The following is a 19,992-nucleotide window of genomic DNA, read 5'->3' on the forward strand; positions in this document are numbered from 1 at the left end:
TTTTTTAAAAAAAAAAAAAAAAAAAAGAAAAAAAAGTTGGATAAGCTTCTTACTTAACCTACTCCATTTTTCTTAATTTATTTAAGGTTAAATTGTAATTTTAATTTTTAAATTATTCAAAACATAAATTTTATTATTAAAATTTCAAATTTTGTAAAATTTATGGATTTATTATAGATAAAGTTCAAATTTTAATATTATTTTAGACATAAAATTTAAATTAAATTTTAATAGATAAAATAATTTTTAAGAATTTATTCAACAGACCCAAAGTTTTGTTGGAATAATTTTGTAATTTAATGGTTTTATTTATTTATTTTAAAATCTCCCTTTCCTTCTCTCTACCCTCTTTTACAACTCATTAATGATAAATGCATTCTTCCCTTACAAGGAACGATTGCCATTAAGAAAAATCCTTCTGATAGAGACTACCTCATATGAATCAATCTACAAAAGCTATGATTTTTAGAGTTAAAGAACAAGTTCATGAACATGGGTCACGAATTTTGTTGCCGTTACTTGAAAAGAAGGCTAATAGTTCAACATTTATGTCGAAAATTATTTGGGGGTAGGAACGATCAAGTCAGATTCATACTCCACAATCGTATAATATCTTGGAGATTCAGTATGAACTAGTAGAAAGTAGAAGAAAAAGTAGTGGGAAATGGAAATCTCTGGTTTTATTTGAGATCGAGGGATGGAACTTATTTGCTTTCTTTTGGTGGGTAATCACTCTTTGAGAGCGACCGTTCAAGCGCGAACCATCACGGATTGCGTTTAATACCCCCATAAGATAAGACCCATCACCCCACCGATCGTAATCTCTTGCCGAAACTTCATTTATATCTCTCATTAGCTATGAAATTGAAGTGAAAACCTATCGTCAATACTCTCGAAGATCAAGAACAAGAAGCTACTCGTCTCAGAAACGCAAGGATTTGGTGATTTGGTGAAGGTTCTTTCCCTTTACTTTGAATGTTTACTTTTCTTCTAATCCATTTCATCAAACATTCTGGAATCGCGTTATATTACTATTAAATAACTATAACTATGAACCTGTGACTGGTTTTTGACTAAAAAGATGTCCGTCCATCTTTTAGTGTTCGTCGTTTTGCACACATACCCTTTAGAAATTTGTGTTTAGTTTGATTGTTCTGCTTATTTATATTGGAACTGTTTGCCTGGACAGCTATATCAAAGGCTGACCCATTACGTGCAACTTGGTTTTCCTAGCTGTGGAGTCGCCTAAAGTCCAAGATAGGAATAGAAAAGTCTGGCGGCTTAGCTCAAAATTCTTGACGTCAGGCTGTGGCAATCGGCTTCAGAGGCCATCTCCATTTCATTTTCTTGCATTATTGACGAAATGTCTCGAATTTGAGGTGGATTTCTATCTGTTTTGGTGTTTTTTTTTTCTGGATTCCTTAGGATTTTCTTTTTGTCAATGATTTTTATTAAATGGGATCTGGAAATGTGAGCATTAAGATTAGTTTGTATTATTGTACGTTTAGTGTAGCAAATATGAAGGCATTGCTTGTTTGTTTTTCCTGTAATTGTTTGGAAAATCCTGGTGGTGTGGAAATAAGTGAGCGCATTCCTAGGAAAACCCGAAAATTCTGTATTATTAAGAACATAACATTCTGGATAAACATATGATTTCTTTAATGGTCCTTAATCAGTGCTTGTGTTTGGTCAAAATGACTCTCTCAATTTCTTGATAGCCTGAACTATGAGATTTCTGCTTCTTTTTTGGACTAATTTTTCGAAGTTTAGATGTTCATATCTGTTTCCTGTTCTTTTTCAGTCGACAATGATTTGTTGAGCTGGTGAGGGACTGTATCAATTACCCGAACAATGGATATCAGATTCTCCTTGCTTTTCTTTGTAGTTTCTGTATCTGCTATTTGGGCTCAACACGTAGAACATGCTAGAATTGTGATCAATGCTAATGAAAAAGTTGCAGAAACTGACTATAATTTCATCTGTGCTACCATTGATTGGTGGCCTCATGATAAGTGTGATTACAACCACTGTTCATGGGGGTACTCGTCCGTCATCAATTTGGTATGAATTGTCGAAGAACATTGTGCTACTTAAGCATATTTGTTGGATTTCTATTTTCGGTAAATGACGTTTCAATTTTCTTATGCAGAACCTATCTCATCCTCTTTTTGCCAAGGCAATTCAAGGTTTGTGTCTGATCTTTGAACTGGACACTATTGATTATTTCATGCTTCAAATAGTACTGATCTTATTACTCTTCTGGAAAGCAGCTTTCCACAATTTAAGGATAAGAATAGGCGGCTCTTTGCAAGACCAGGTATTGTATGATGTCGGAAGCTTGAAAGTCCCGTGCCGTCCATTTCAAAAGATAAGCTCCGGGTTATTTGGTTTTTCTAAAGGATGTTTACACATGAATAGGTGGGATGAACTAAACCATTTATTCACCAGGACAGGGTAAGGTTTGTTCATTTTGCATCCTTATGTTCCTTACCTGTTTGCTTAAATTGTTTCGATCAAAAGTTGAATGTCCTTCTCAATCACTTACTACTTCAAGGAATCGTATGCTTATAGAGGAGTTACTTTCTTAATGCTTAGATGAAATGATATCGTACAAATGTTTTATATATAGCGGAATCGTTTGATTATGTGCTTTTGCGTCTTGCTGTTCGCTAATATCTTATTGTTTCAGAGCCATTGTGACATTTGGCTTGAATGCGCTTCATGGGAGGCACAAAATCGGTAAAATTCAGTGGGGAGGAAATTGGGACTCGAGTAATGCTCGTGATTTTATGAAATACACCATTTCTAAGGGATATGCGATAGATTCGTGGGAATTTGGTATATGTCGTCGACTGTCTACACTGTTTTTATGAAGTTTGTTACTCCAAGCTAACTTTAATAACTTCTTGCCATTGAAGGTAATGAACTGAGTGGAAGCGGTGTAGGCGCTAGTGTTGCTGCTGAACAGTACGGAAAAGACCTGATCCAACTCAGGAGCATCATCGACGAGCTGTACCGTGATTCCAGCTCAAAACCATCACTTATAGCACCGGGAGGATTCTATGAGCAGAATTGGTATGCAAAACTTCTCCAGGTTTCGGGATCAAATGTCGTCAATGTCGTCACACATCATCTGTATAACTTGGGTCCAGGTGTGCTAATATGATACCAACTTTTAGTTCACTTTTCTTTTCTTTCTTTTTAATTATACTTATCTTATGATAAAGGATTAGCTTCTTGATGATGTAGCTATAAAATTTTATAATACTCACCTTTTGCGTGTTACCGGTTGGGAAGTTAACGAGCTTTGTTTAAGTATTTTCAAAACCTGAATCCTGATTACAACATGCTTTCTGAACTCATGAATTTCTTCGTTTCGTTTTGTCTCGTCTCGTTTCATATCTTGTTTTCTGCACTCCAGGAGTTGATCCCAATCTAGTGAAAAAGATATTGGATCCCCAACACCTCAGCAGAGTATTAGAAACATTCAGTAAACTTGATCAAACCATCAAAACATATGGTCCATGGGCTTCTGCCTGGGTTGGGGAATCTGGAGGCGCCTACAACAGCGGTGGCCGTGATGTATCGAACAGATTTATCAACAGCTTTTGGTAATTTTCGGTATCAACTAGTTTTTCCAACTTCTGATTTTGTTTTCCTGAAAAATTCGTCACTTGATTCGTCACGTAGGTACCTTGATCAGTTGGGTATGGCAGCCAAGTACCGAACGAAAGTCTACTGTAGACAATCATTAATTGGTGGAAATTATGGTCTTCTAAGCACCGGCACGTTCGTACCGAATCCTGATTTTTACAGGCAAGAATATTTAGAAATCGAGATCTTCTCTTTGTTTTTCAAAGCCTTGTCTGACCCTGAAACAATCTTGTTTTAATGAATAGTGCACTTCTATGGCATCGGCTTATGGGTACTGGTGTTCTTGCTGTCAATAGTGATGCATCTCCCTTCTTGCGCTCTTATGCTCATTGCTCAAAAGAAAGGGTTAGACTTGACTACTTTTCTCTTATCTCCCTATTTGTTTGGAATCATAGCTAGAGATTAACATGAAAATCTGTGCATGAAACGTCCTGGTCTGTCTTAAGATAGATAAACTTAAATAGGCGTCGCTCTGTACGTGGTGTGTTCATATCTCGATTGTAAGTCATGGTTGATATCAACTTGTTGCAGGCTGGTATAACTGCATTGTTCATCAATTTAAGCAATCAGACACACTTTGTAGTCAGCGTTCGGAACACGTTGACTGTCGAGGTGAGAAAGATATCCAAAAGGAGCTCTTTCATGCAAGGTATTAAGAGAACAGTAAGTTGGGTTGGAAACAAGGCATCAGACTTGTCCATATCAAGAGAGGAGTATCACTTGACACCAAAAGATAGTTACCTTCAAAGCCAAACCATGGTTCTAAATGGTGTCCCATTAGAGCTAACTGAAGATGGAAGCATTCCACAACTCAACCCTGTTCTTGTTGGTGTGAATTCTCCAATACTCATAGCTCCATTGTCCATTGCTTTCATAGTGTTCCCTAATTTTGAAGCTCCAACTTGCAAATGATCTGTGAAGGCCTCAGTTTCCTTCTTCTTTGTTGCACAGTTTTCAAGTTTGTATTGTCAATCTGTAAGTTATGCATAATTTGTGTGACACTTCCTCATATTTACTAATTATATTTTCATTTACTTAATTTGTGAAAATACTTCCAAATATGATAGTAAATTTTATCCGATGGAAAAACATAATAATCTAAATAAATTTGTTTCAGATATTTTTTTAATCTTAAATTTCATATTTATTTTATTTTTATTCAGCTTTTAAATGTTTTGTTTATTCTTTTATATATTATATATGGATTAAACTAAATTACTTCCTTAATGAGAACAGGGTTTAATAGGATTTCAATATTTTTTAATTTTATACTTTTTTGTGTAATAATAATTTTTTTAAAATAATATATAATTATAAGGAACCATTCATTTTAAATTTTTATTTGATACGAGCAATTTATGTAATTTCAGTACATTATTTTGGGACATCTTTGTTTAATATATATATATATATATTTTTACAATTTAACCGAAGTATTAGGAACCAACCCCAACAAAACCAGAAGCTTCGGCATTTTTATCCATTTGATTCGTTTCTTCTCTGTCCGTCGTCTTCTTTCCACATAGATGGCGGCTCCATCGAGGTCTGAAATCCTCACGCTCTTTCGTTCCCTTCTTCGCACGGCGCGTCAATTCCCCGATTACAATATCAAAGAATACACCAAACGCCGCACCATTGATGCCTTCCGAGAAAATCAAAGCCTCTCTGACCCTTCATCCATCTCCTCCGTATTCGCTGGCGGAAAAGCTCAGCTTGAGGTTGCGAAGCGGCAGGCCCTTGTTTACTCTCTTTACGCGCCTAAGGTCAAGAGTATCATGGATGTCAACTCCTGATTTCTATTTTTCTTTTTTCATCCCGTGTCTCATGGCGCTTTCTGGTAGGTTTTTTGTGTTTCTATGTTTTTGTTGTATTTGAGATTTTTTTTGTTTTGGTGAGAATTGAACTGTAGATTGGCGTACTGTTGTTATCAACAATGAGCGAAGTTTTTCCCATCCTTTTCTGAAGTTTTCTTTACGAGCTTATTTCGGCAATCTATGTTTAGCAAGGAAATTAGGGATTTTCGTTTCGAATTTATCAAGCCTGAATCATACCATGATGGATTTATGAATTTTCTTTTCTAGGTTTTCTAATTTTTGTGCTTCTGAAGATGATGAATTCCGTTTGAATATCAAAGATTACCAGACAAGACCAGTACGAACTAGGTTTCTAATTTGGGATGTGAACGCAATTATGAAAAATAGATTGCTTTCAGTTGCTTGCATCTTGAAACCGATGTCTGGCAAAGACGCTCATGAATCAGCTGGCATACTAATATTTTCGGTACCCTATACTAGAATTTGAGTTTACAAATCTCTGGCAACTTATTTGACTTGTTTGTATCATTGAGTATGGAGAACGCTTATTTGCTTAGATTACATTAGGAAAAACTTTACATTTCAGTTTGACAGAAGCGTGTAGGCAGTTGTTTCTAGAGACAGCATCATTCAATCTTTGTTCATCATTTTGGACCCATCAGCAATCGGATCGTTCAAAATCCCATGTTTGAAAATGCATGGTTCTAATTGAAATGCGCAAACAATTGTTTGAAATGGAATTGTTCAAATGTGTTTGTATACATTGCTCGAGGTGAACAAAGCATGGACCTACGATCAGTGATCTCGTAAAAGAAAAGGGGCAGAACATCTCTTTATGGAAGCAAAAAGAAAACAAAACCAGGAAAATGGAGTAATCAAGAGATGCCTAATCATGAATGTGAGGGGTTTGAACTCTATTTTCCAAGGAGACGACGACCCCGTCGGTTAGCATCTTTAACTCGGTCACCAAGCACCTCGACATCAACTGAAGCATGATCCAGAGCAACAATCTGCCTGTAAAAAGCACCAGAGTCATCTCAATTTCTAAGGTACACCTAGTCTCTTTGTCTTTCACTTGCAAGAATCGGCACACAAGTTTTTCTGGAATACAGAAGATAGAAACTAACCTGTCAATTTCACAACCCATGTCAACAGCCATTTCCTTGAGCTCTTCCAAGATATTGCTCATGTCAGATAGTGCATCATCTTGCTTCACCTTTTCTACCTGTGTGATGTATGATTTTGAAACACAAAGCTTATGTAAGGTGAATGTTACTGCATTTTGGAAACCATGGATATACTTTTATCATGGTACACATTTGTGCAGTAACGATTTACAGATAGCAAATACAAACCTCTACTTTTTGAATTGCATTGGTAGGTTCAGCAAATGCAGCTTTTGTATTGGTCCGTCCCTTGTGATGAATCAATCCTAACTTTTCCTTCTGCTCCAAGTGGCTACCCTTTCTTCTTACCAAATCATCTATAAGACATTCTCAAACATATCAGTTTTTTGGTCCGCCCCTTGTGACAAGTTTACCGCTAGAAGATATTGTCCTGTTTGGGTTTTTTCTTTCGAGCTTGCCCTCAAGGTTTTCAAAACGTGTCTATTAGGGAGAGGTTTCCACACCTTTATAAAGAATGTTTCATTCTCCTCCCCAATTGACGTGGAATCTCACAAGAAAAGTCTGGATGATGGTAGAAAGAAAGAAGCTAACCAGAGTTCATAATAGGCCCTGATATGGGTCGAGTTTTCTTTGGCTTCCAAGTCTTGGAGAAAATTCCCCCTAGATTTCCCAGAAGTTTCTCTCCCTGATAAGCATTCATGAAAAGAATAAGAAAATGATAGTGCTTAGACTTATACTGGCAGAGTTAGCGCTAGAAATTTCAAGGCCACGAAACACCAAGATCGAATCGTTTGCATTTCAAAACGAACATACCCGACTGAGATCATAATCGATGTCAGCAGCAACCATATGAGTCCTTGTAATTTGCTCACCCTGCTGATGCAAGGAAACCAAAGTTTGGGTAGCATCCTCCCTTATCTCTTCAGCAATCTTTAGACAGCCATTCACTGCTTTTGTTGTCTCCTCAGCCTTATAAGTAGCATAATTCTCCAGCTCCTGAACAGATTGGTTTTCCAACCCTCCTAAATCCCGGAAATCGTTCTTGTACTTGTTTCTTTCTGACCAAGTTAGTGAGCTTGAAGAAGAGGGAGCATGTCCATGATCATCACCAAAAGGATTGGAGCTAAAGCTCTCTTTCACTAACGAAGGGTCTGAGGTAGTCCTTTGAGAGGTAACCGGATTCTGCTTCGCTTTAAAACCATCATCAGACTCAAGAGGGTCTGGAGTAGAACTATGTCTCCCTATCTTCAAATGAGCCTTCCTCGAACCAAACATTTTCCCAGGGACTAGAGAGAACAAAGTAGTCCAACAGGTTAAAAGTATTGAGGGAAAATCGATAGAACATTCAATTCTGTATAAAGGTGTATGAAATTTAGATTCCAGTTCAAACAAGTTCAATCAGATTGGATTAAGCGCAAGATGGATACAAAATGGATGTAAGAACAGAACAGCTGATAGCACGATAAGAAACTAAAGAGGACAAGCAAATCATGTAAAGGACAGATTCAAAAAGTGATGATCAAAATCATGTAAAGGCGACGAAGGAGGAGTTGATGATCAAAACCCAGATACAAAAAGTGAAAGTAAAACTGGAGTACCTTGAGTATTCCACGAACAGCAAGAACAGAAGTAATTTCAGCAACTCAGAAACAGAATCGCAAAATTGGAAGAAAATCAGAACCCCAGATTTTGAAGGCACGATAGAAAGAAATGGGTTGGCTCTGAACAGAAGAAGACTTGGGCAAGGAGAAAATTCTTGAAAGAGGAACTTAGCAGGAAGAAGTTGAAGGGCAAAGACTTTAGTTTACCTCTTTAACCGCTCTGATGAGCTTTCAAGGAACCTGCCTCCTGCGCTTTCAGAGCTCCAAATGTGAAAACCTTGCGCAGCGATTAACATGGAGTACAATTTTTCTTTATAAACTAAAATCAAAGTTCATATGGGGCACCGTTTTTCTTTGACAAATGCTTTTCATCGCAAAGAAAGGTTCACATTTGGGGGGAAGAGGACCAAATAGTGTTGATGGATTTGGTCAAAAGATGGTTTCCATGAATAATCTGTATAATATATGCTCACTATTATATAATTATTTGTAATTATTACCACTGGTATAATATATGTCTTCAATTATACCTCGCTTTTGTAACAGCCCACGAGGATTTCCACACTTTTAAAATGTTTCGTTGTTCTCTTCAATTGAGATCTCACAATAGTTCAGAGGACAATGTGTGGGATCACACAATCGCCCAAAGATGCAATATCTGTTTGCAGTGGGCTTAGACTGTTAGAAATGGTATCAAAGTCAGACATCGGGCTATGTGCCAATGAAAAGGCTAAGCCCAAGAGGGGTAAACACAAGGAAGATGCTGGGTCCCAAAAGGAATGGATCGAGGGGTCCCACATCAATTGGAGAAGAGAACAAGTGCCGAGGGCAAGGCCTTGATGAGGGGTGGATTGTAAGATCTCACATCAGTTAGAGAATATAACGAAACATTATTTACAAGAATGTGGAAACTTCTTCCCGAAAGATACGTTTTAAAAACCTTGAAGGGAAACCGGAAAGGAAAACATCAAAACGTCTGAACTGAATAATCCATTCATTTCACTCTGTTTCATCCAACACTGACACGGCTCCCAACAAGCCCAGCAAGGCTGCTCACCAGACTCCCACCAGTTACCCCACGTTGTTAATTGTAGGCCCTGTGAATTCGTTTTGCAGAACAAGATGAGTAGCAGTAGACAAATGAAGTAAAACATGGAATGGTTGCAAACAAAACTTCCCACATTACAAATGCATAATATTTACAACAGTGACCAGATTCTGACAAACCAAACCAACACTCTGTAATACACACAAAGTTCAAAATCATATTACTCTTGAGAAAGGGCAGCTTCAAAACCAGAGCTGCTAGGAAGTAACTGTGCAAAGCACATCTACTAAGTATTTCTGATTGCAGCTTGTTGAACAACCTATAGTCAACTCTATTCATGGAACCTACTATCTTTCTGTATCGTCTTCTACACAAGCATGCGTGTTTTCTCTGTAAGAAGCTGAATTGGCTGAGTTGTTGGTAAAAAGTTGGGGTTGCAAAGTTTTTCATTTTGGATACGACATTATCTGGGAAAACCAAGATGAAAACATAGGAGCCACTGGTTTTGCAGTCAAATTCACCAGTTCAGTACCAAAGGTTCTCAGAAAGTAAGCTGCTTCATTTAAAACGATGGAGTATGGGCAAACGGAAGAGATAGAGGTAGATGAAAAGAATTATGACAGGAGTTGAATTGATCTGTCCTTAGCCAGTATTAAGTAATATAAGATTAACATATAACTTTCAGATGTCATATTCAGTCCTCATACTTTCGATAAATCTACTTTCCTTTGGTTAACTTTTCTTAAATAAAAAGAAAAATGCTCTATTAGTAATTACTCCATAATTTTGGACACACATTTACATAATATCTATTCTTCTGCTTCAAACTAACAATTAGGACCCATTTTAAGCTTTACTGAAAGTACAAACATTCAGAGGAAATAAGATTCACGTTACAGACCAAAATGATATTTTGACCGTAATATAAATATCAATAGAAGGCATCTACCACTGCTACGTACGTGTACATAAAACCAAGTGATGACCGGTATTTAGAGATAAAGTACGAAAAACTACTGATATGATTGCATTTTCATTCCCATTTGTTAGTGCTAATTTCTTATGAGCACAAAACTCGAACCAGAACCAACTCAATGGTCAAGATAATTCTCAATATCAAAGAAATAGTAAAGCAATGCAAACCTTTGATCGACACTCTTCCACGAGCAGCTTTTGATTCATACTCCCAACTACTATATTTCGTACATACGCCTAGCAATAGAAAATGACCTACTTTGTTCTTTTAAAACCTGAAAAGTAGTAATCAATAAAAAAAAAAAAAAATTAGATATGATGCCTCAAACGGGATATAAGATTTCAAACCCAGGCATAATACCTGTGCCTCTAACTGGGCAATTCTCTGTAAAGATGCCTGTTCAATGCAAGCCCGGCGCTTGCACTCTTCTTCAAGCAAACCAGTAATTTGGTACCTTAGCTCAGCCATTTCTTGAGCAAGGTCCTCTGCTTCTTCTTTTGCTTTCAACTTCTCCTCTCTTAGCTCCTCCTGTCAACCACTAGAATGTTAAAACCTGGAGGCTTCAAACAAAAAGAATCATATTGCATAGAAAGAAAAAAAAAGACCAACAAACTCAACTAATTGGTTTCTATACGCAGGTTAAAATTAAGGAAAACCGAAGGGAGCTTCATTGAGTATCTTGCATTAGTCTGTTAGATATCAGAGACAACTGCGTTGCTATATGCATCATACCTTGAGTTGCTTTACAAGAAGTTCATAATCTTGTATCTGCTTTGCCATCACATCCATTTTGACTTCTGAATTTTCATCTGCAAATGGTGCACCTGCTAACTTCGGAAGATGATGGCCTGAGTCTTCGCCACAACTGCACATAAAATAATAATTTGTCAGTAATGGACCAAGAATTTGCATCCACTTTTGAAATGTTTCAGAAGTGTACTAATGGATTCTCTGGGACCAAATATAATAATTGTCAGTAATGGACCAAGAATTTGCATCCACTTTTGAAACGTTTCAAAAGTGTACTAATCGATTCTCTAGGACCAGATATGCAAAACACAAATCCAGATTTTGTTCTTCACTGGCAAGAAGAGTCACTGTTTAAGTAAGAAAGAAAGCAGGTACAAAGCAAACAAAAATATGATGGCCCCGACAAAAAGCAACTTCATCAGAATCATGACAACTCAAAACAACTAGTAGCCAACAAATAAAATCTGGATCCTTTATTAAATATTAGAATCCGCAAAGGCGTATCTTTTAAAAGGAAACTTCACAATAACCATAGAGAATTGTGGTGAAAAGAGACTTATTAACCAATAAATATGGTGCAGAATAAAGTTTCAAGTAATGAAAATGCAGAGGCAGAGACCATAGATTTTTAAATTTATATCACAAGTACCTAATATCAAGTAATGTTGCTAACTCGCTATCTCCGTCGTTCGAGAAACACAGAGTATTTCGTGATCTCTCCTTGTTTTCAATCAATTCCTCAATCCTTCGACAAAATGTGGAGGCATTTCTTGTCGATATATCCAGCTCTCTTTGAAGTTCCTTATTTTCCTTCTCCAGAGACTCAGTATTTTTCTTTGCATTCTGAAGCTCCCCAATTAATCGATCAATTTTATCATTTAGATGAAGAGCTTCTTCCTGGACTTTCTTATTTTCCAAGTAACATTGCTCCATGGCCGCCATATCCAATTTCATACTCTCAATTTCACATTGAGACTCCAATGTCATAGATGAAATCGACTCCTCAAGTTTTTCCATATTGGAATGTGATTCTTGTAGCTCCTTTTCCTTGTAAACTAGTTTCTGCTTCAAGAAGAGGCACTCTGAGTTCGAACGCTTCACCTCTTCCTCTAACTTGACAGCCTTTTCTTGCAAACGCTCCATATGAACTAATTTGAATTCAAGGTTCTCAACGTGATCTACAAGGTAGTTTAATTCTGCGTTCCTTGTACATAGTTGATCCTGCAGGTGATCTGTGATGAATGTTGTTGTTGAACTAAGTCAAAAAAGATTCGTAAGATTATGACATCAAGAATGGAGGATAGCACGCTGCCACATACATCGAACATGCCAGACATTCATCAATCATCGTTGTTTTAAAATCGTTAATAATTCTAAATTCAGTAATATTCTACATGTCAGCTCTTAAAGCAGAAAATATTATTGACATTAAGAAATGCCTCCAAAACTAAATACTAACTAAAAGAACAAATAATTTGATAACTTGTTGTTGCTACAACTTTAGGGGTATTAGAAGAAATTATCAAAGAGGAAGAAAGGGATGGGTCCTAAACCCCAAAATCCTAGGAGCTGATAATAACTCTTCCAATTGACTTCAATTCAGAAAGCAAGGAGCTATACAAAATCTACAGTAAACACCATCTCACAAACCTAAATATCTCTGCGTATACACACATATATACACCGATCTTTAAACCCCTATTCCAAACACAGAAAGATCTTCAAGCCCCCTATATCAAACCATGCCAGAGAGTAGTTAAAAGAAAATCACACAAATAATCTTTCTGCTCACTATAATAAATCACACCCTCAACTCTTTAAGCACTTTTCCACAAATAATGGGTTAGAAAAGAAGACTTAAGTGCTAAAAAGGATTGATATTTTCATGGTGACCGACCACCATAGTTCTAAAATTAAGGGAATATAGTCATTTGGATAACTTCCGTTGAACGGATTTGCTAGTTTTTCTGTTTTATATTTATGCATAACATCTTTAATAAATAATACAATAGTCTTTATACATTCACTATTATAAATAAAAGTTCATTTCAATAAGTTCATTGATAAAATAAACTTCTCAATTTAGCCTATAATGATTTCAACGGTTCCTCAAATGTTCATTCACAAGAGTCAAGTTTTGAAGTGATCTCAAACACGCTACATTACACAATTTCCTGTACCTATTTCCTGAGTGCAGTTTGTCAACTCCTTCTCCAATTTTTCAATGCGTAGCTTGTCTTCCTGGCGTGCTTCTGATAAAGAGTTCGCATGTAGTTCCAGCCGCTGCATCAGACAAAAATAAAAAATAATAAAGTTCATCTGAATGATAATCGAAATGTCTACATTACATATCAAGCGCTCATTTTAGATAAAGTGAGTAACCATGCAAAAGGGACATAAAGTGAATATAAAGCAATCTTGGCATCCAAAGAGATGCTTATGAGCTGAAAAAACATAAAGCATATTGAAGACTAAACATCACATTCTGCACAGTAAACGGGGGAAGAACATTTAACGTGGAACTTACCCTTATCAGTTCAAAGCTTTGTGGCCGTGAACCTATTAGTGTCTCCTTTTCTTTCTTGAGCTGCATAAGTAAAAATGACACAGATTTAACTATATATATATACATACATATGCATTAAAGGAGATAGAAAAGAACCCATCAAATTTGTCCAAATATACAGGACACATAATACTTGGGAAAATTAACTTTTTATACGGGCCACTAGAAGGATATCTTGCAGCAATCACTTCTAGTTATTTTTATTTCCAAGCCCATGTCAAGAGAGAAACTCTGAGCAAGTAGATTGAAAAGTATACCTGTCGACATCTTGACTCAATCTCTAGAAGTTCCTCTAAATCAGATGAGCTAGAGCTATTACTCCTGCGACTCAACATTGGTGAAAGAGAATCCTAGAAGAATCACAAACAGGGGCAAGTGCTGGGCATCTAAAACTACCAGAAGACATTAAAGAACATCAAATGACAACCCATATAGTAAAACATGAAACTATTTGCAACAATTGCAAAAGCAACAAATTCCCGGAAGGAAGCAAGAGTATAAAAGGGAAATAAAAATGTCAATTCAAATTTTCAAAAAAGGATCGGCAAGAAAAAGAAAATTCTACCTCCATCAATTTTCTGCTGACAAACATCACAGTTCCAATCAAAGATAAAGGATAATTCGGTTCAACTAATTCATCCCAACAAGACAAACATCCCTTAAACAAATTTCTAGAAATTTTAACCAACTCATCCATACGCGAAGTATATGGAACAATGAACAATACTTTGCTTTTATCTACCGAAAGCTTCAGAAATAGTACACGGGAAAGTACCTTCTCGAAAGCGAACTTTACCCTTCAATTGATGGTGGGTAGCTGAGGATGTCAATAATATCTTAATTTGGGATCGATTATGAAGAAATGGCTTGCAATTTGCATATGTAAGAGAGAGCTTTTGAATCGTCGAAACCCCAATGATCAAAAATTGATTTGATTTCCAATAATGGTCGGGCCGTTGCCAGCGAAAAACTGGCGGAGATTTTAATCTGTCGTGATGGTGGAATTGAATTGAATTGAATTGAATTGAATTGAATTGAATTGAATTGAACTGATTTGGGCCGGTTGAGAGTTCGAATACGGTTCAAAGGCCCAAAACATTGGAATTTACTTTCTTTTATTTCTTTTTTCCCATTAACTCTTTAATTAATTATGACGGACAATTATTTATAATAATAATAAAAAAAAAAAATCAAGTATTTGACAATATTTAATAATTAATTTTTTTCAATGAGTTTAAAACAAATTATAAAAAAAAAAGTCCGCCAATTACTTTATTACATAAAATTTTATTTTCTTTTTCTCCTCTATTTAAAACAAAAAAAAAATGTGATTAAAGTCACTCTTTAAGAAAGTATTTATACTAAAATTACATTAAAATAATTTTAATAAAAAAAAAAATTAAAACTAAACTCACACCTAAACTAGGGTGAATACATAATCATTTGCTTTAACAAATTTTTATTTATTTTTTTTGCTTTTAGATATATATTTTTTAAGAAAGTGTTTATATTAAAATAATTTTTTTTCCAGTTGGATTGGATTGAATTTTTTTAAAATAAAAAATTGAGTTCAGACCAATCGGCTACAACTCAACCCGATCAAACTCTACCATACTTTTAAAATTATTATAAATATTAAGAATATTTGATTTTTTTTGTAAAGAATGTATTATGACTTGCAAATGTTTGATATTTGAGTTTTATGAAGTTTTAACTATTAATATAACATGTATTATAAATAAATAAAATTTTAATAAATAACTAAAAAATAATTTGACAACCGAGCTCATCCCAACCCAAAAATAGAAAGTTAGATTAGATTGAGCTGTGAATTTTATTAGAATTGTTCTCATCATTAAATCAACCCATCCAAATTTTCGAGTGGTGAGCTAAAGCCTCCTAATTAATTATTTAGTTTTTAACAATAATTTTATTATTTTATTTGTAATTTAATTGTTATCCATAGTATGAAAATTCAATACCGTATGCGATTGACATACAAGAAAATTGTGTTCAAATAATAACCTAAAAAGTCTATAGTATATGGATAAGGTTGGGTGTCTTATCCTGGTAATACTATTAACACGACTCACTTTGTAATCATTATAAATTATTTAATCTAAATCGTTCATGTGAAGACATGTAAGTGGGGTATTCTATACAATGAGTTTGTATAAGACTGGACCAAAAAATATTTAATCTCTCTTTATAAATCTGTTAATTAAGAATATTAATATTTCATAAGATGATCATATGTGACTCGATCATAATCCTGAGTGAGTTATGAACTTCTGCCTATAAGGGCTTGTCTGCCTACCATTTTGGGGACTTGACCAAATAGGGAGCTGGGAACATAATATCATAAGATGAAATTCACTCTAGTTCATGGAGTTCTCTTAAGTACTGAGTTCGGGACTTGAATAATGGAGTCCCACCCTCTCATTGGTCCAAGTGGGACTTGGTTTATGATTGGATCATAAACAAATTGTTTATTAGAGAATCAATGGTACTACTTAAGGTGAAAGATGTAATTACAAGGATAAAATGGATTTTTGACCCAGCTGTAATTATGAACAATTCGTGATAGACTTGCTTGTAAAGTTATGTCAATGAACCTAACTTATCCTACAATGCATAATAGTTCAACTCTAAATCTATAGTGGAGTGACCTATAATTAATGAATGGAAATTCGTTAATTAAAGAGTTTAATTAATTAATTTTATATTAGTGTAGCTTATAATTGGTAGGTCCATAGTATCCCATCGCTCAATTTATTTGAAGATCAAAATTAATATTTAATATATTAGATATATTAAAAAGAAAAAATATATTTATTTATTTGATACAATTAAATATTATTTAATTAATTGTATTTTGATACATTAAATAAAAATATATTTAAAATTTGAATGAGATTCAAATTAATTAAATATATATTAGAATATCTTATAATATCTAAATATGATTGGTATTTATACCATAATATATTAAATATGCAAATATACTATTTTGTAAATATTTTTCAAGAGTCGGGTAAATAGGATTAAAATATACTAATCAGAGAATAAAATTATATCTCTACAAAATTCTTAAAACTATTTTTCCAATCCTTTAGGAATTTTCTTTCGAGAGGCTTTCATGCGTCTTGACCTTGTGTTCGAGTCAAAGCAAGGAAGATCTCGTGAATGTTGAAGAGTTTTTGCATGGTTGGAAAATTTCAAGGATTTGCAAGCTGCAGAGTTTTTACTCTCGTATTTATTGCTTTTATTTTAATTTATAATAAAAAATTTACCCAACCTAACATATATATACACCCCTCATAATATATGTCTCTAAGCTCAAATGGATCCTACCAAATCAACTTATTATTATTATTATTATTATTATTATTATTATTATTATTATTATTATTATTATTATTATTATTATTTCCCAAAAACAATAAAATAAACCATATGAGATGCTTTGCTATATTATCAACATTTTACAAAACAAACAACCCATGCTATTTTTTTCCTAATTATTTGGTAACAAAAAAAAAAAAAAAAAGAATAATAATAATAATAATAATATTATGATATAACCAAACCATGCCACTTGCTTGATCCCACCATATGCAAAAATTTTGAATTCATAATTACCCATTAAGAGTAATTAATTGATTAAGGTGAAAAAAAAATAATAATAATTTGGTACCCAAAATAATGTACCAATATAATTAATTTGGACATCCCCACTCCCTTTGCCCACCCACATGCAAAACTTCAACAAATTAATGAAATAATTAACTCCCTTTTCATAATGTTTAGTGCTTAATTACATGTAAACGAAGCTTAATTAAATAAAAAAAAACATCATCCAACATGCCAAAGTTTATGCCTATTTGGAGGCACCAAAAAGGTTAATTAATTAATTAATTAATTAATATTTAATTTATTAGCTACTTCCAAAATTATCTTAAATATAAAACTCAGTTCAACCAATTTAGATATATATTTTGTCTAAAAAAATTAGACATGTATTTTAATTTTTATAATTATAATTAATAATTTTAATTTTAATTTCAGAATGTTTTTTTTTTAGGTAAAATAAAAAATTTCATTAATTTGGCCCAAGATATTGAAAGGATCGTGGGTGGAGCTCTTTCCTTCTCTCATCAAAGTATGATATCTCATCATCATATATGTATGGATAGATATTGAAAATTCAAGAAAAAGAAGGCACCCAAAATGGAGATATGGGATATGACATTCAATGGCAACTCACTAAACACCCCATTTAAGCTCCATATGATTCCACTTCTTTTTTTCTTTTTCTTTTTTTTTTTCCTTTTGGCCTTCCAAAATCTTACAAATTCATGTAAATTTGGCCTCTTAGAAACAAAATTGTAACTTCGATCCCAGGTAAACTTCATAATCCACAAAATAAAAAGAAGAAAAACAACTGATGGATTCAGGTTTGTAGACTGTTGTTATCTCACAGATTATAACAAAACCATCATATTGATTCAGAAGAATATCACTTCGATTCCCAAATCCGGAAAGAATCAATGAATCATATAGAAAGGCAAAAGGGCTGTACTGTACAGTGCCCGAAGCCGCAAGCAACGAAGGTGGACCCTAATCAAATCAAACCCACTAATGGCGGCTCGTGCGATTGGCTCCCACCGACCCACCATGGCTCGATTGTGCTCAAATGGTTGCTGCTGCCCTCTTCGTCGATTGGCGCTGGGAGGTTCAGATCCAGGTAGTCTCTCAACTCCGGCTCTGGTTTTCGAATCGGTGTGGTTTGTTGTGGCAGTTTGTTTCTGGGTTCCGACCCACTTATCAAATGGGACCTCTTATGGCCGCCTAAAGCTTGGCCTGAACTAAAGATTCTGAAGCAAATTGAACATTGATGATGCTTTCTGTTCTTTTTCTCATACCCCATATGAATCTCTGGTTCCTGCTGATTTTCCATTTCATAAACTGTGGCTGTGGGCTTACTTTCAAAAGTTGGGTCGATTGAAATTTCTGTTTCGATGCTGTTTTCACTGCTTTCTGTCTTCGATGAAGCTAAGCATCCTTTGGCTTTCTTGTGGCTGGCTCTATGCCCACCAAGTGCTTGATATGAGTGAAACACCTTATGGCAAGAATTACACTGAAATTTGCTTCTCTTTACTCTGCTTTTGTAGCCTTCTGAGTTTAGTTCATTAGGTGATGATCTTTTAAACGAATTTGGCCTTAATTCCCCATTAGAAAGCTCCTGAAGCTTCCTCTGATCTGAATTGAACCTACTTGACATGAACTGAGGTGGGTTCAACTCGGTTTGATTGTTAGAACTTGACCCATATTTTTCATTGTTCTTGTTCATCTTCACAATATAAGCACTGAATTCTGAGGTTGTCCTTTCAAATTTGAGATACCCAGAATCCATTCTGCTGTGGAATTCTTTGAGTTTCACCATCTTACTTCCCATACATACAGAAGGAATTGCTTGAACAACTTTGGGGAAGTGAGTTTTTGGGAGCAAAGACTCAGCGGTGGTTGAATAAAACCCACCAACGTCTCTAGAAAGCATCATTAAACACAAAGCCACCTCTTCTTGTTCTTGATCATTGTGATCAGAAACGGATGAAGAATCAGTTTCAGCAGCCGTGTACCTTGTTTTCCTCCTAGATCTATTCCCTTGATCATCATCTGAGTGGCCCTCAAACTCCAAATTACTAGACACTCTCTCAGTTTCTATGGAGTGGCATTTCATGTGCCCAAACAGGGCCTTCCATGACTGAAAGCTCTTACCACATTCTCTGCAAAACCTGTCCTCAGCACTGAATTCAGCAAGCCTGCAAGTCTTTTTGGGATTCTTTCTTAGACTATAACCATCAGAAACGCCAGCTCCTAGAAACTTATCCACCAGTTTCATTTTCTTAAGATTCTCACCAGTTTGAGCTTGACTTTCGATCAAATGGGACCTCATGTGACCTCCCAAAGATCTCCCACAAGGGAAGCTCCTGTTGCATAACTTGCACAAGTGTTTGAACTCTCGATCACCCTCCATAAACAAGAACTAGAATTGAAGGAAGGAAGAAGCAGAAAGAGATCCAAAATCCAACCAAAACTCAGAAATAGAAAGAAAACAAAGAAGAACAAGACGACCCAGATGAAATAATCAAAGTGGGGAGCTCAAATTTAGTGAGTAAAGTAGTAAACTCCAGCTTGATCTTATCTTTTGTGTGATCTGATGACACAGAACCCATCTCAGATTTGATGAATTCTAGTCATGGAGAAAGAAGAGGATCTGATGCACAAAAAGTGGAAAAGGAATGCTTCTGTTGGGCAGTTGAAAGTTTTAAGGGATGAAAAATAAAAGAGAGAAAAATGTTCGAAGTTTGCGGAGGTGCTGCTACCTTTATTGCTAATGATGGCGATGAACAACGAAGAAAGAAAGCTAAGGTTAGGCATGGCTATGTTGAG

General features: G+C 35.1%; 4 protein-coding genes and 1 long non-coding RNA gene across 15 annotated transcripts; 2 read left to right on the top strand and 3 right to left on the bottom strand.

The window, feature by feature from the left end:
• Positions 1-793: 793 nt before the first annotated feature.
• On the top strand, positions 794-4,693 carry LOC111492865 (heparanase-like protein 1). Of its 5 annotated transcripts, none has more exons than XM_023142359.1 (11): positions 794-949; positions 1,190-1,379; positions 1,802-2,061; positions 2,150-2,186; positions 2,271-2,454; positions 2,690-2,838; positions 2,919-3,152; positions 3,422-3,611; positions 3,691-3,816; positions 3,900-3,999; positions 4,186-4,693. In XM_023142359.1, exons 3-11 carry the CDS (start codon positions 1,852-1,854, stop codon positions 4,564-4,566), a joined length of 1,611 nt encoding a protein of 536 aa, XP_022998127.1. In that variant the 5' UTR covers positions 794-949; positions 1,190-1,379; positions 1,802-1,851; the 3' UTR covers positions 4,567-4,693. The 5 variants fall into 5 exon arrangements, with proteins under 5 accessions (XP_022998127.1, XP_022998126.1, XP_022998125.1 ...); XM_023142358.1 differs by having other exon boundaries at positions 847-955; XM_023142357.1 differs by having other exon boundaries at positions 868-941.
• A 1,451-nt stretch (positions 4,694-6,144) lies between these two features.
• LOC111492763 (SNAP25 homologous protein SNAP33-like) lies at positions 6,145-9,059 on the bottom strand. 2 transcript variants are annotated; one of them, XM_023142201.1, is made up of 6 exons: positions 8,404-9,059; positions 7,409-7,881; positions 7,187-7,280; positions 6,824-6,951; positions 6,596-6,693; positions 6,145-6,482 (listed from the first exon to the last, which is right to left on the bottom strand). In XM_023142201.1, exons 2-6 carry the CDS (start codon positions 7,868-7,870, stop codon positions 6,383-6,385), a joined length of 882 nt encoding a protein of 293 aa, XP_022997969.1. In that variant the 5' UTR covers positions 7,871-7,881; positions 8,404-9,059; the 3' UTR covers positions 6,145-6,382. The 2 variants fall into 2 exon arrangements, with proteins under 2 accessions (XP_022997969.1, XP_022997970.1); XM_023142202.1 differs by lacking the exon at positions 8,404-9,059 and adding an exon at positions 8,194-8,384.
• LOC111492764 lies at positions 6,397-6,837 on the top strand. Its single transcript, XR_002719927.1, has 2 exons — positions 6,397-6,517; positions 6,624-6,837. It is a non-coding gene; the product is annotated as an uncharacterized LOC111492764 (long non-coding RNA).
• Positions 9,060-9,173: 114 nt separating the features above from the next.
• Positions 9,174-14,505, bottom strand: LOC111492761 (cilia- and flagella-associated protein 58-like). Of its 6 annotated transcripts, none has more exons than XR_002719923.1 (9): positions 14,312-14,505; positions 13,794-13,928; positions 13,498-13,557; positions 13,151-13,253; positions 11,620-12,202; positions 10,953-11,085; positions 10,581-10,748; positions 10,388-10,494; positions 9,174-9,293 (listed from the first exon to the last, which is right to left on the bottom strand). XR_002719923.1 is itself a non-coding variant. In XM_023142200.1 (8 exons), the coding sequence occupies exons 2-8, from the start codon at positions 13,869-13,871 to the stop codon at positions 10,438-10,440; spliced, it is 1,182 nt and encodes a 393-aa protein (XP_022997968.1). In that variant the 5' UTR covers positions 13,872-13,928; positions 14,312-14,505; the 3' UTR covers positions 10,066-10,437. The 6 variants fall into 6 exon arrangements, 1 of the variants encoding a protein (XP_022997968.1); XR_002719926.1 differs by lacking the exon at positions 9,174-9,293 and adding an exon at positions 9,339-9,797 and having other exon boundaries at positions 13,794-13,914; XR_002719925.1 differs by lacking the exon at positions 9,174-9,293 and adding an exon at positions 9,339-9,797 and having other exon boundaries at positions 13,794-13,922.
• A 3,655-nt stretch (positions 14,506-18,160) lies between these two features.
• LOC111493262 (zinc finger protein ZAT4-like) lies at positions 18,161-19,782 on the bottom strand. The gene has a single exon (XM_023142908.1). The coding sequence runs from the start codon at positions 19,574-19,576 to the stop codon at positions 18,161-18,163; it is 1,416 nt and encodes a 471-aa protein (XP_022998676.1). The 5' UTR covers positions 19,577-19,782.
• Positions 19,783-19,992: the final 210 nt, after the last annotated feature.

This window comes from Cucurbita maxima, unplaced genomic scaffold (assembly GCF_002738345.1).
Source record: "Cucurbita maxima cultivar Rimu unplaced genomic scaffold, Cmax_1.0 Cma_Scf00018, whole genome shotgun sequence".
Taxonomy (NCBI): domain Eukaryota; kingdom Viridiplantae; phylum Streptophyta; class Magnoliopsida; order Cucurbitales; family Cucurbitaceae; genus Cucurbita; species Cucurbita maxima.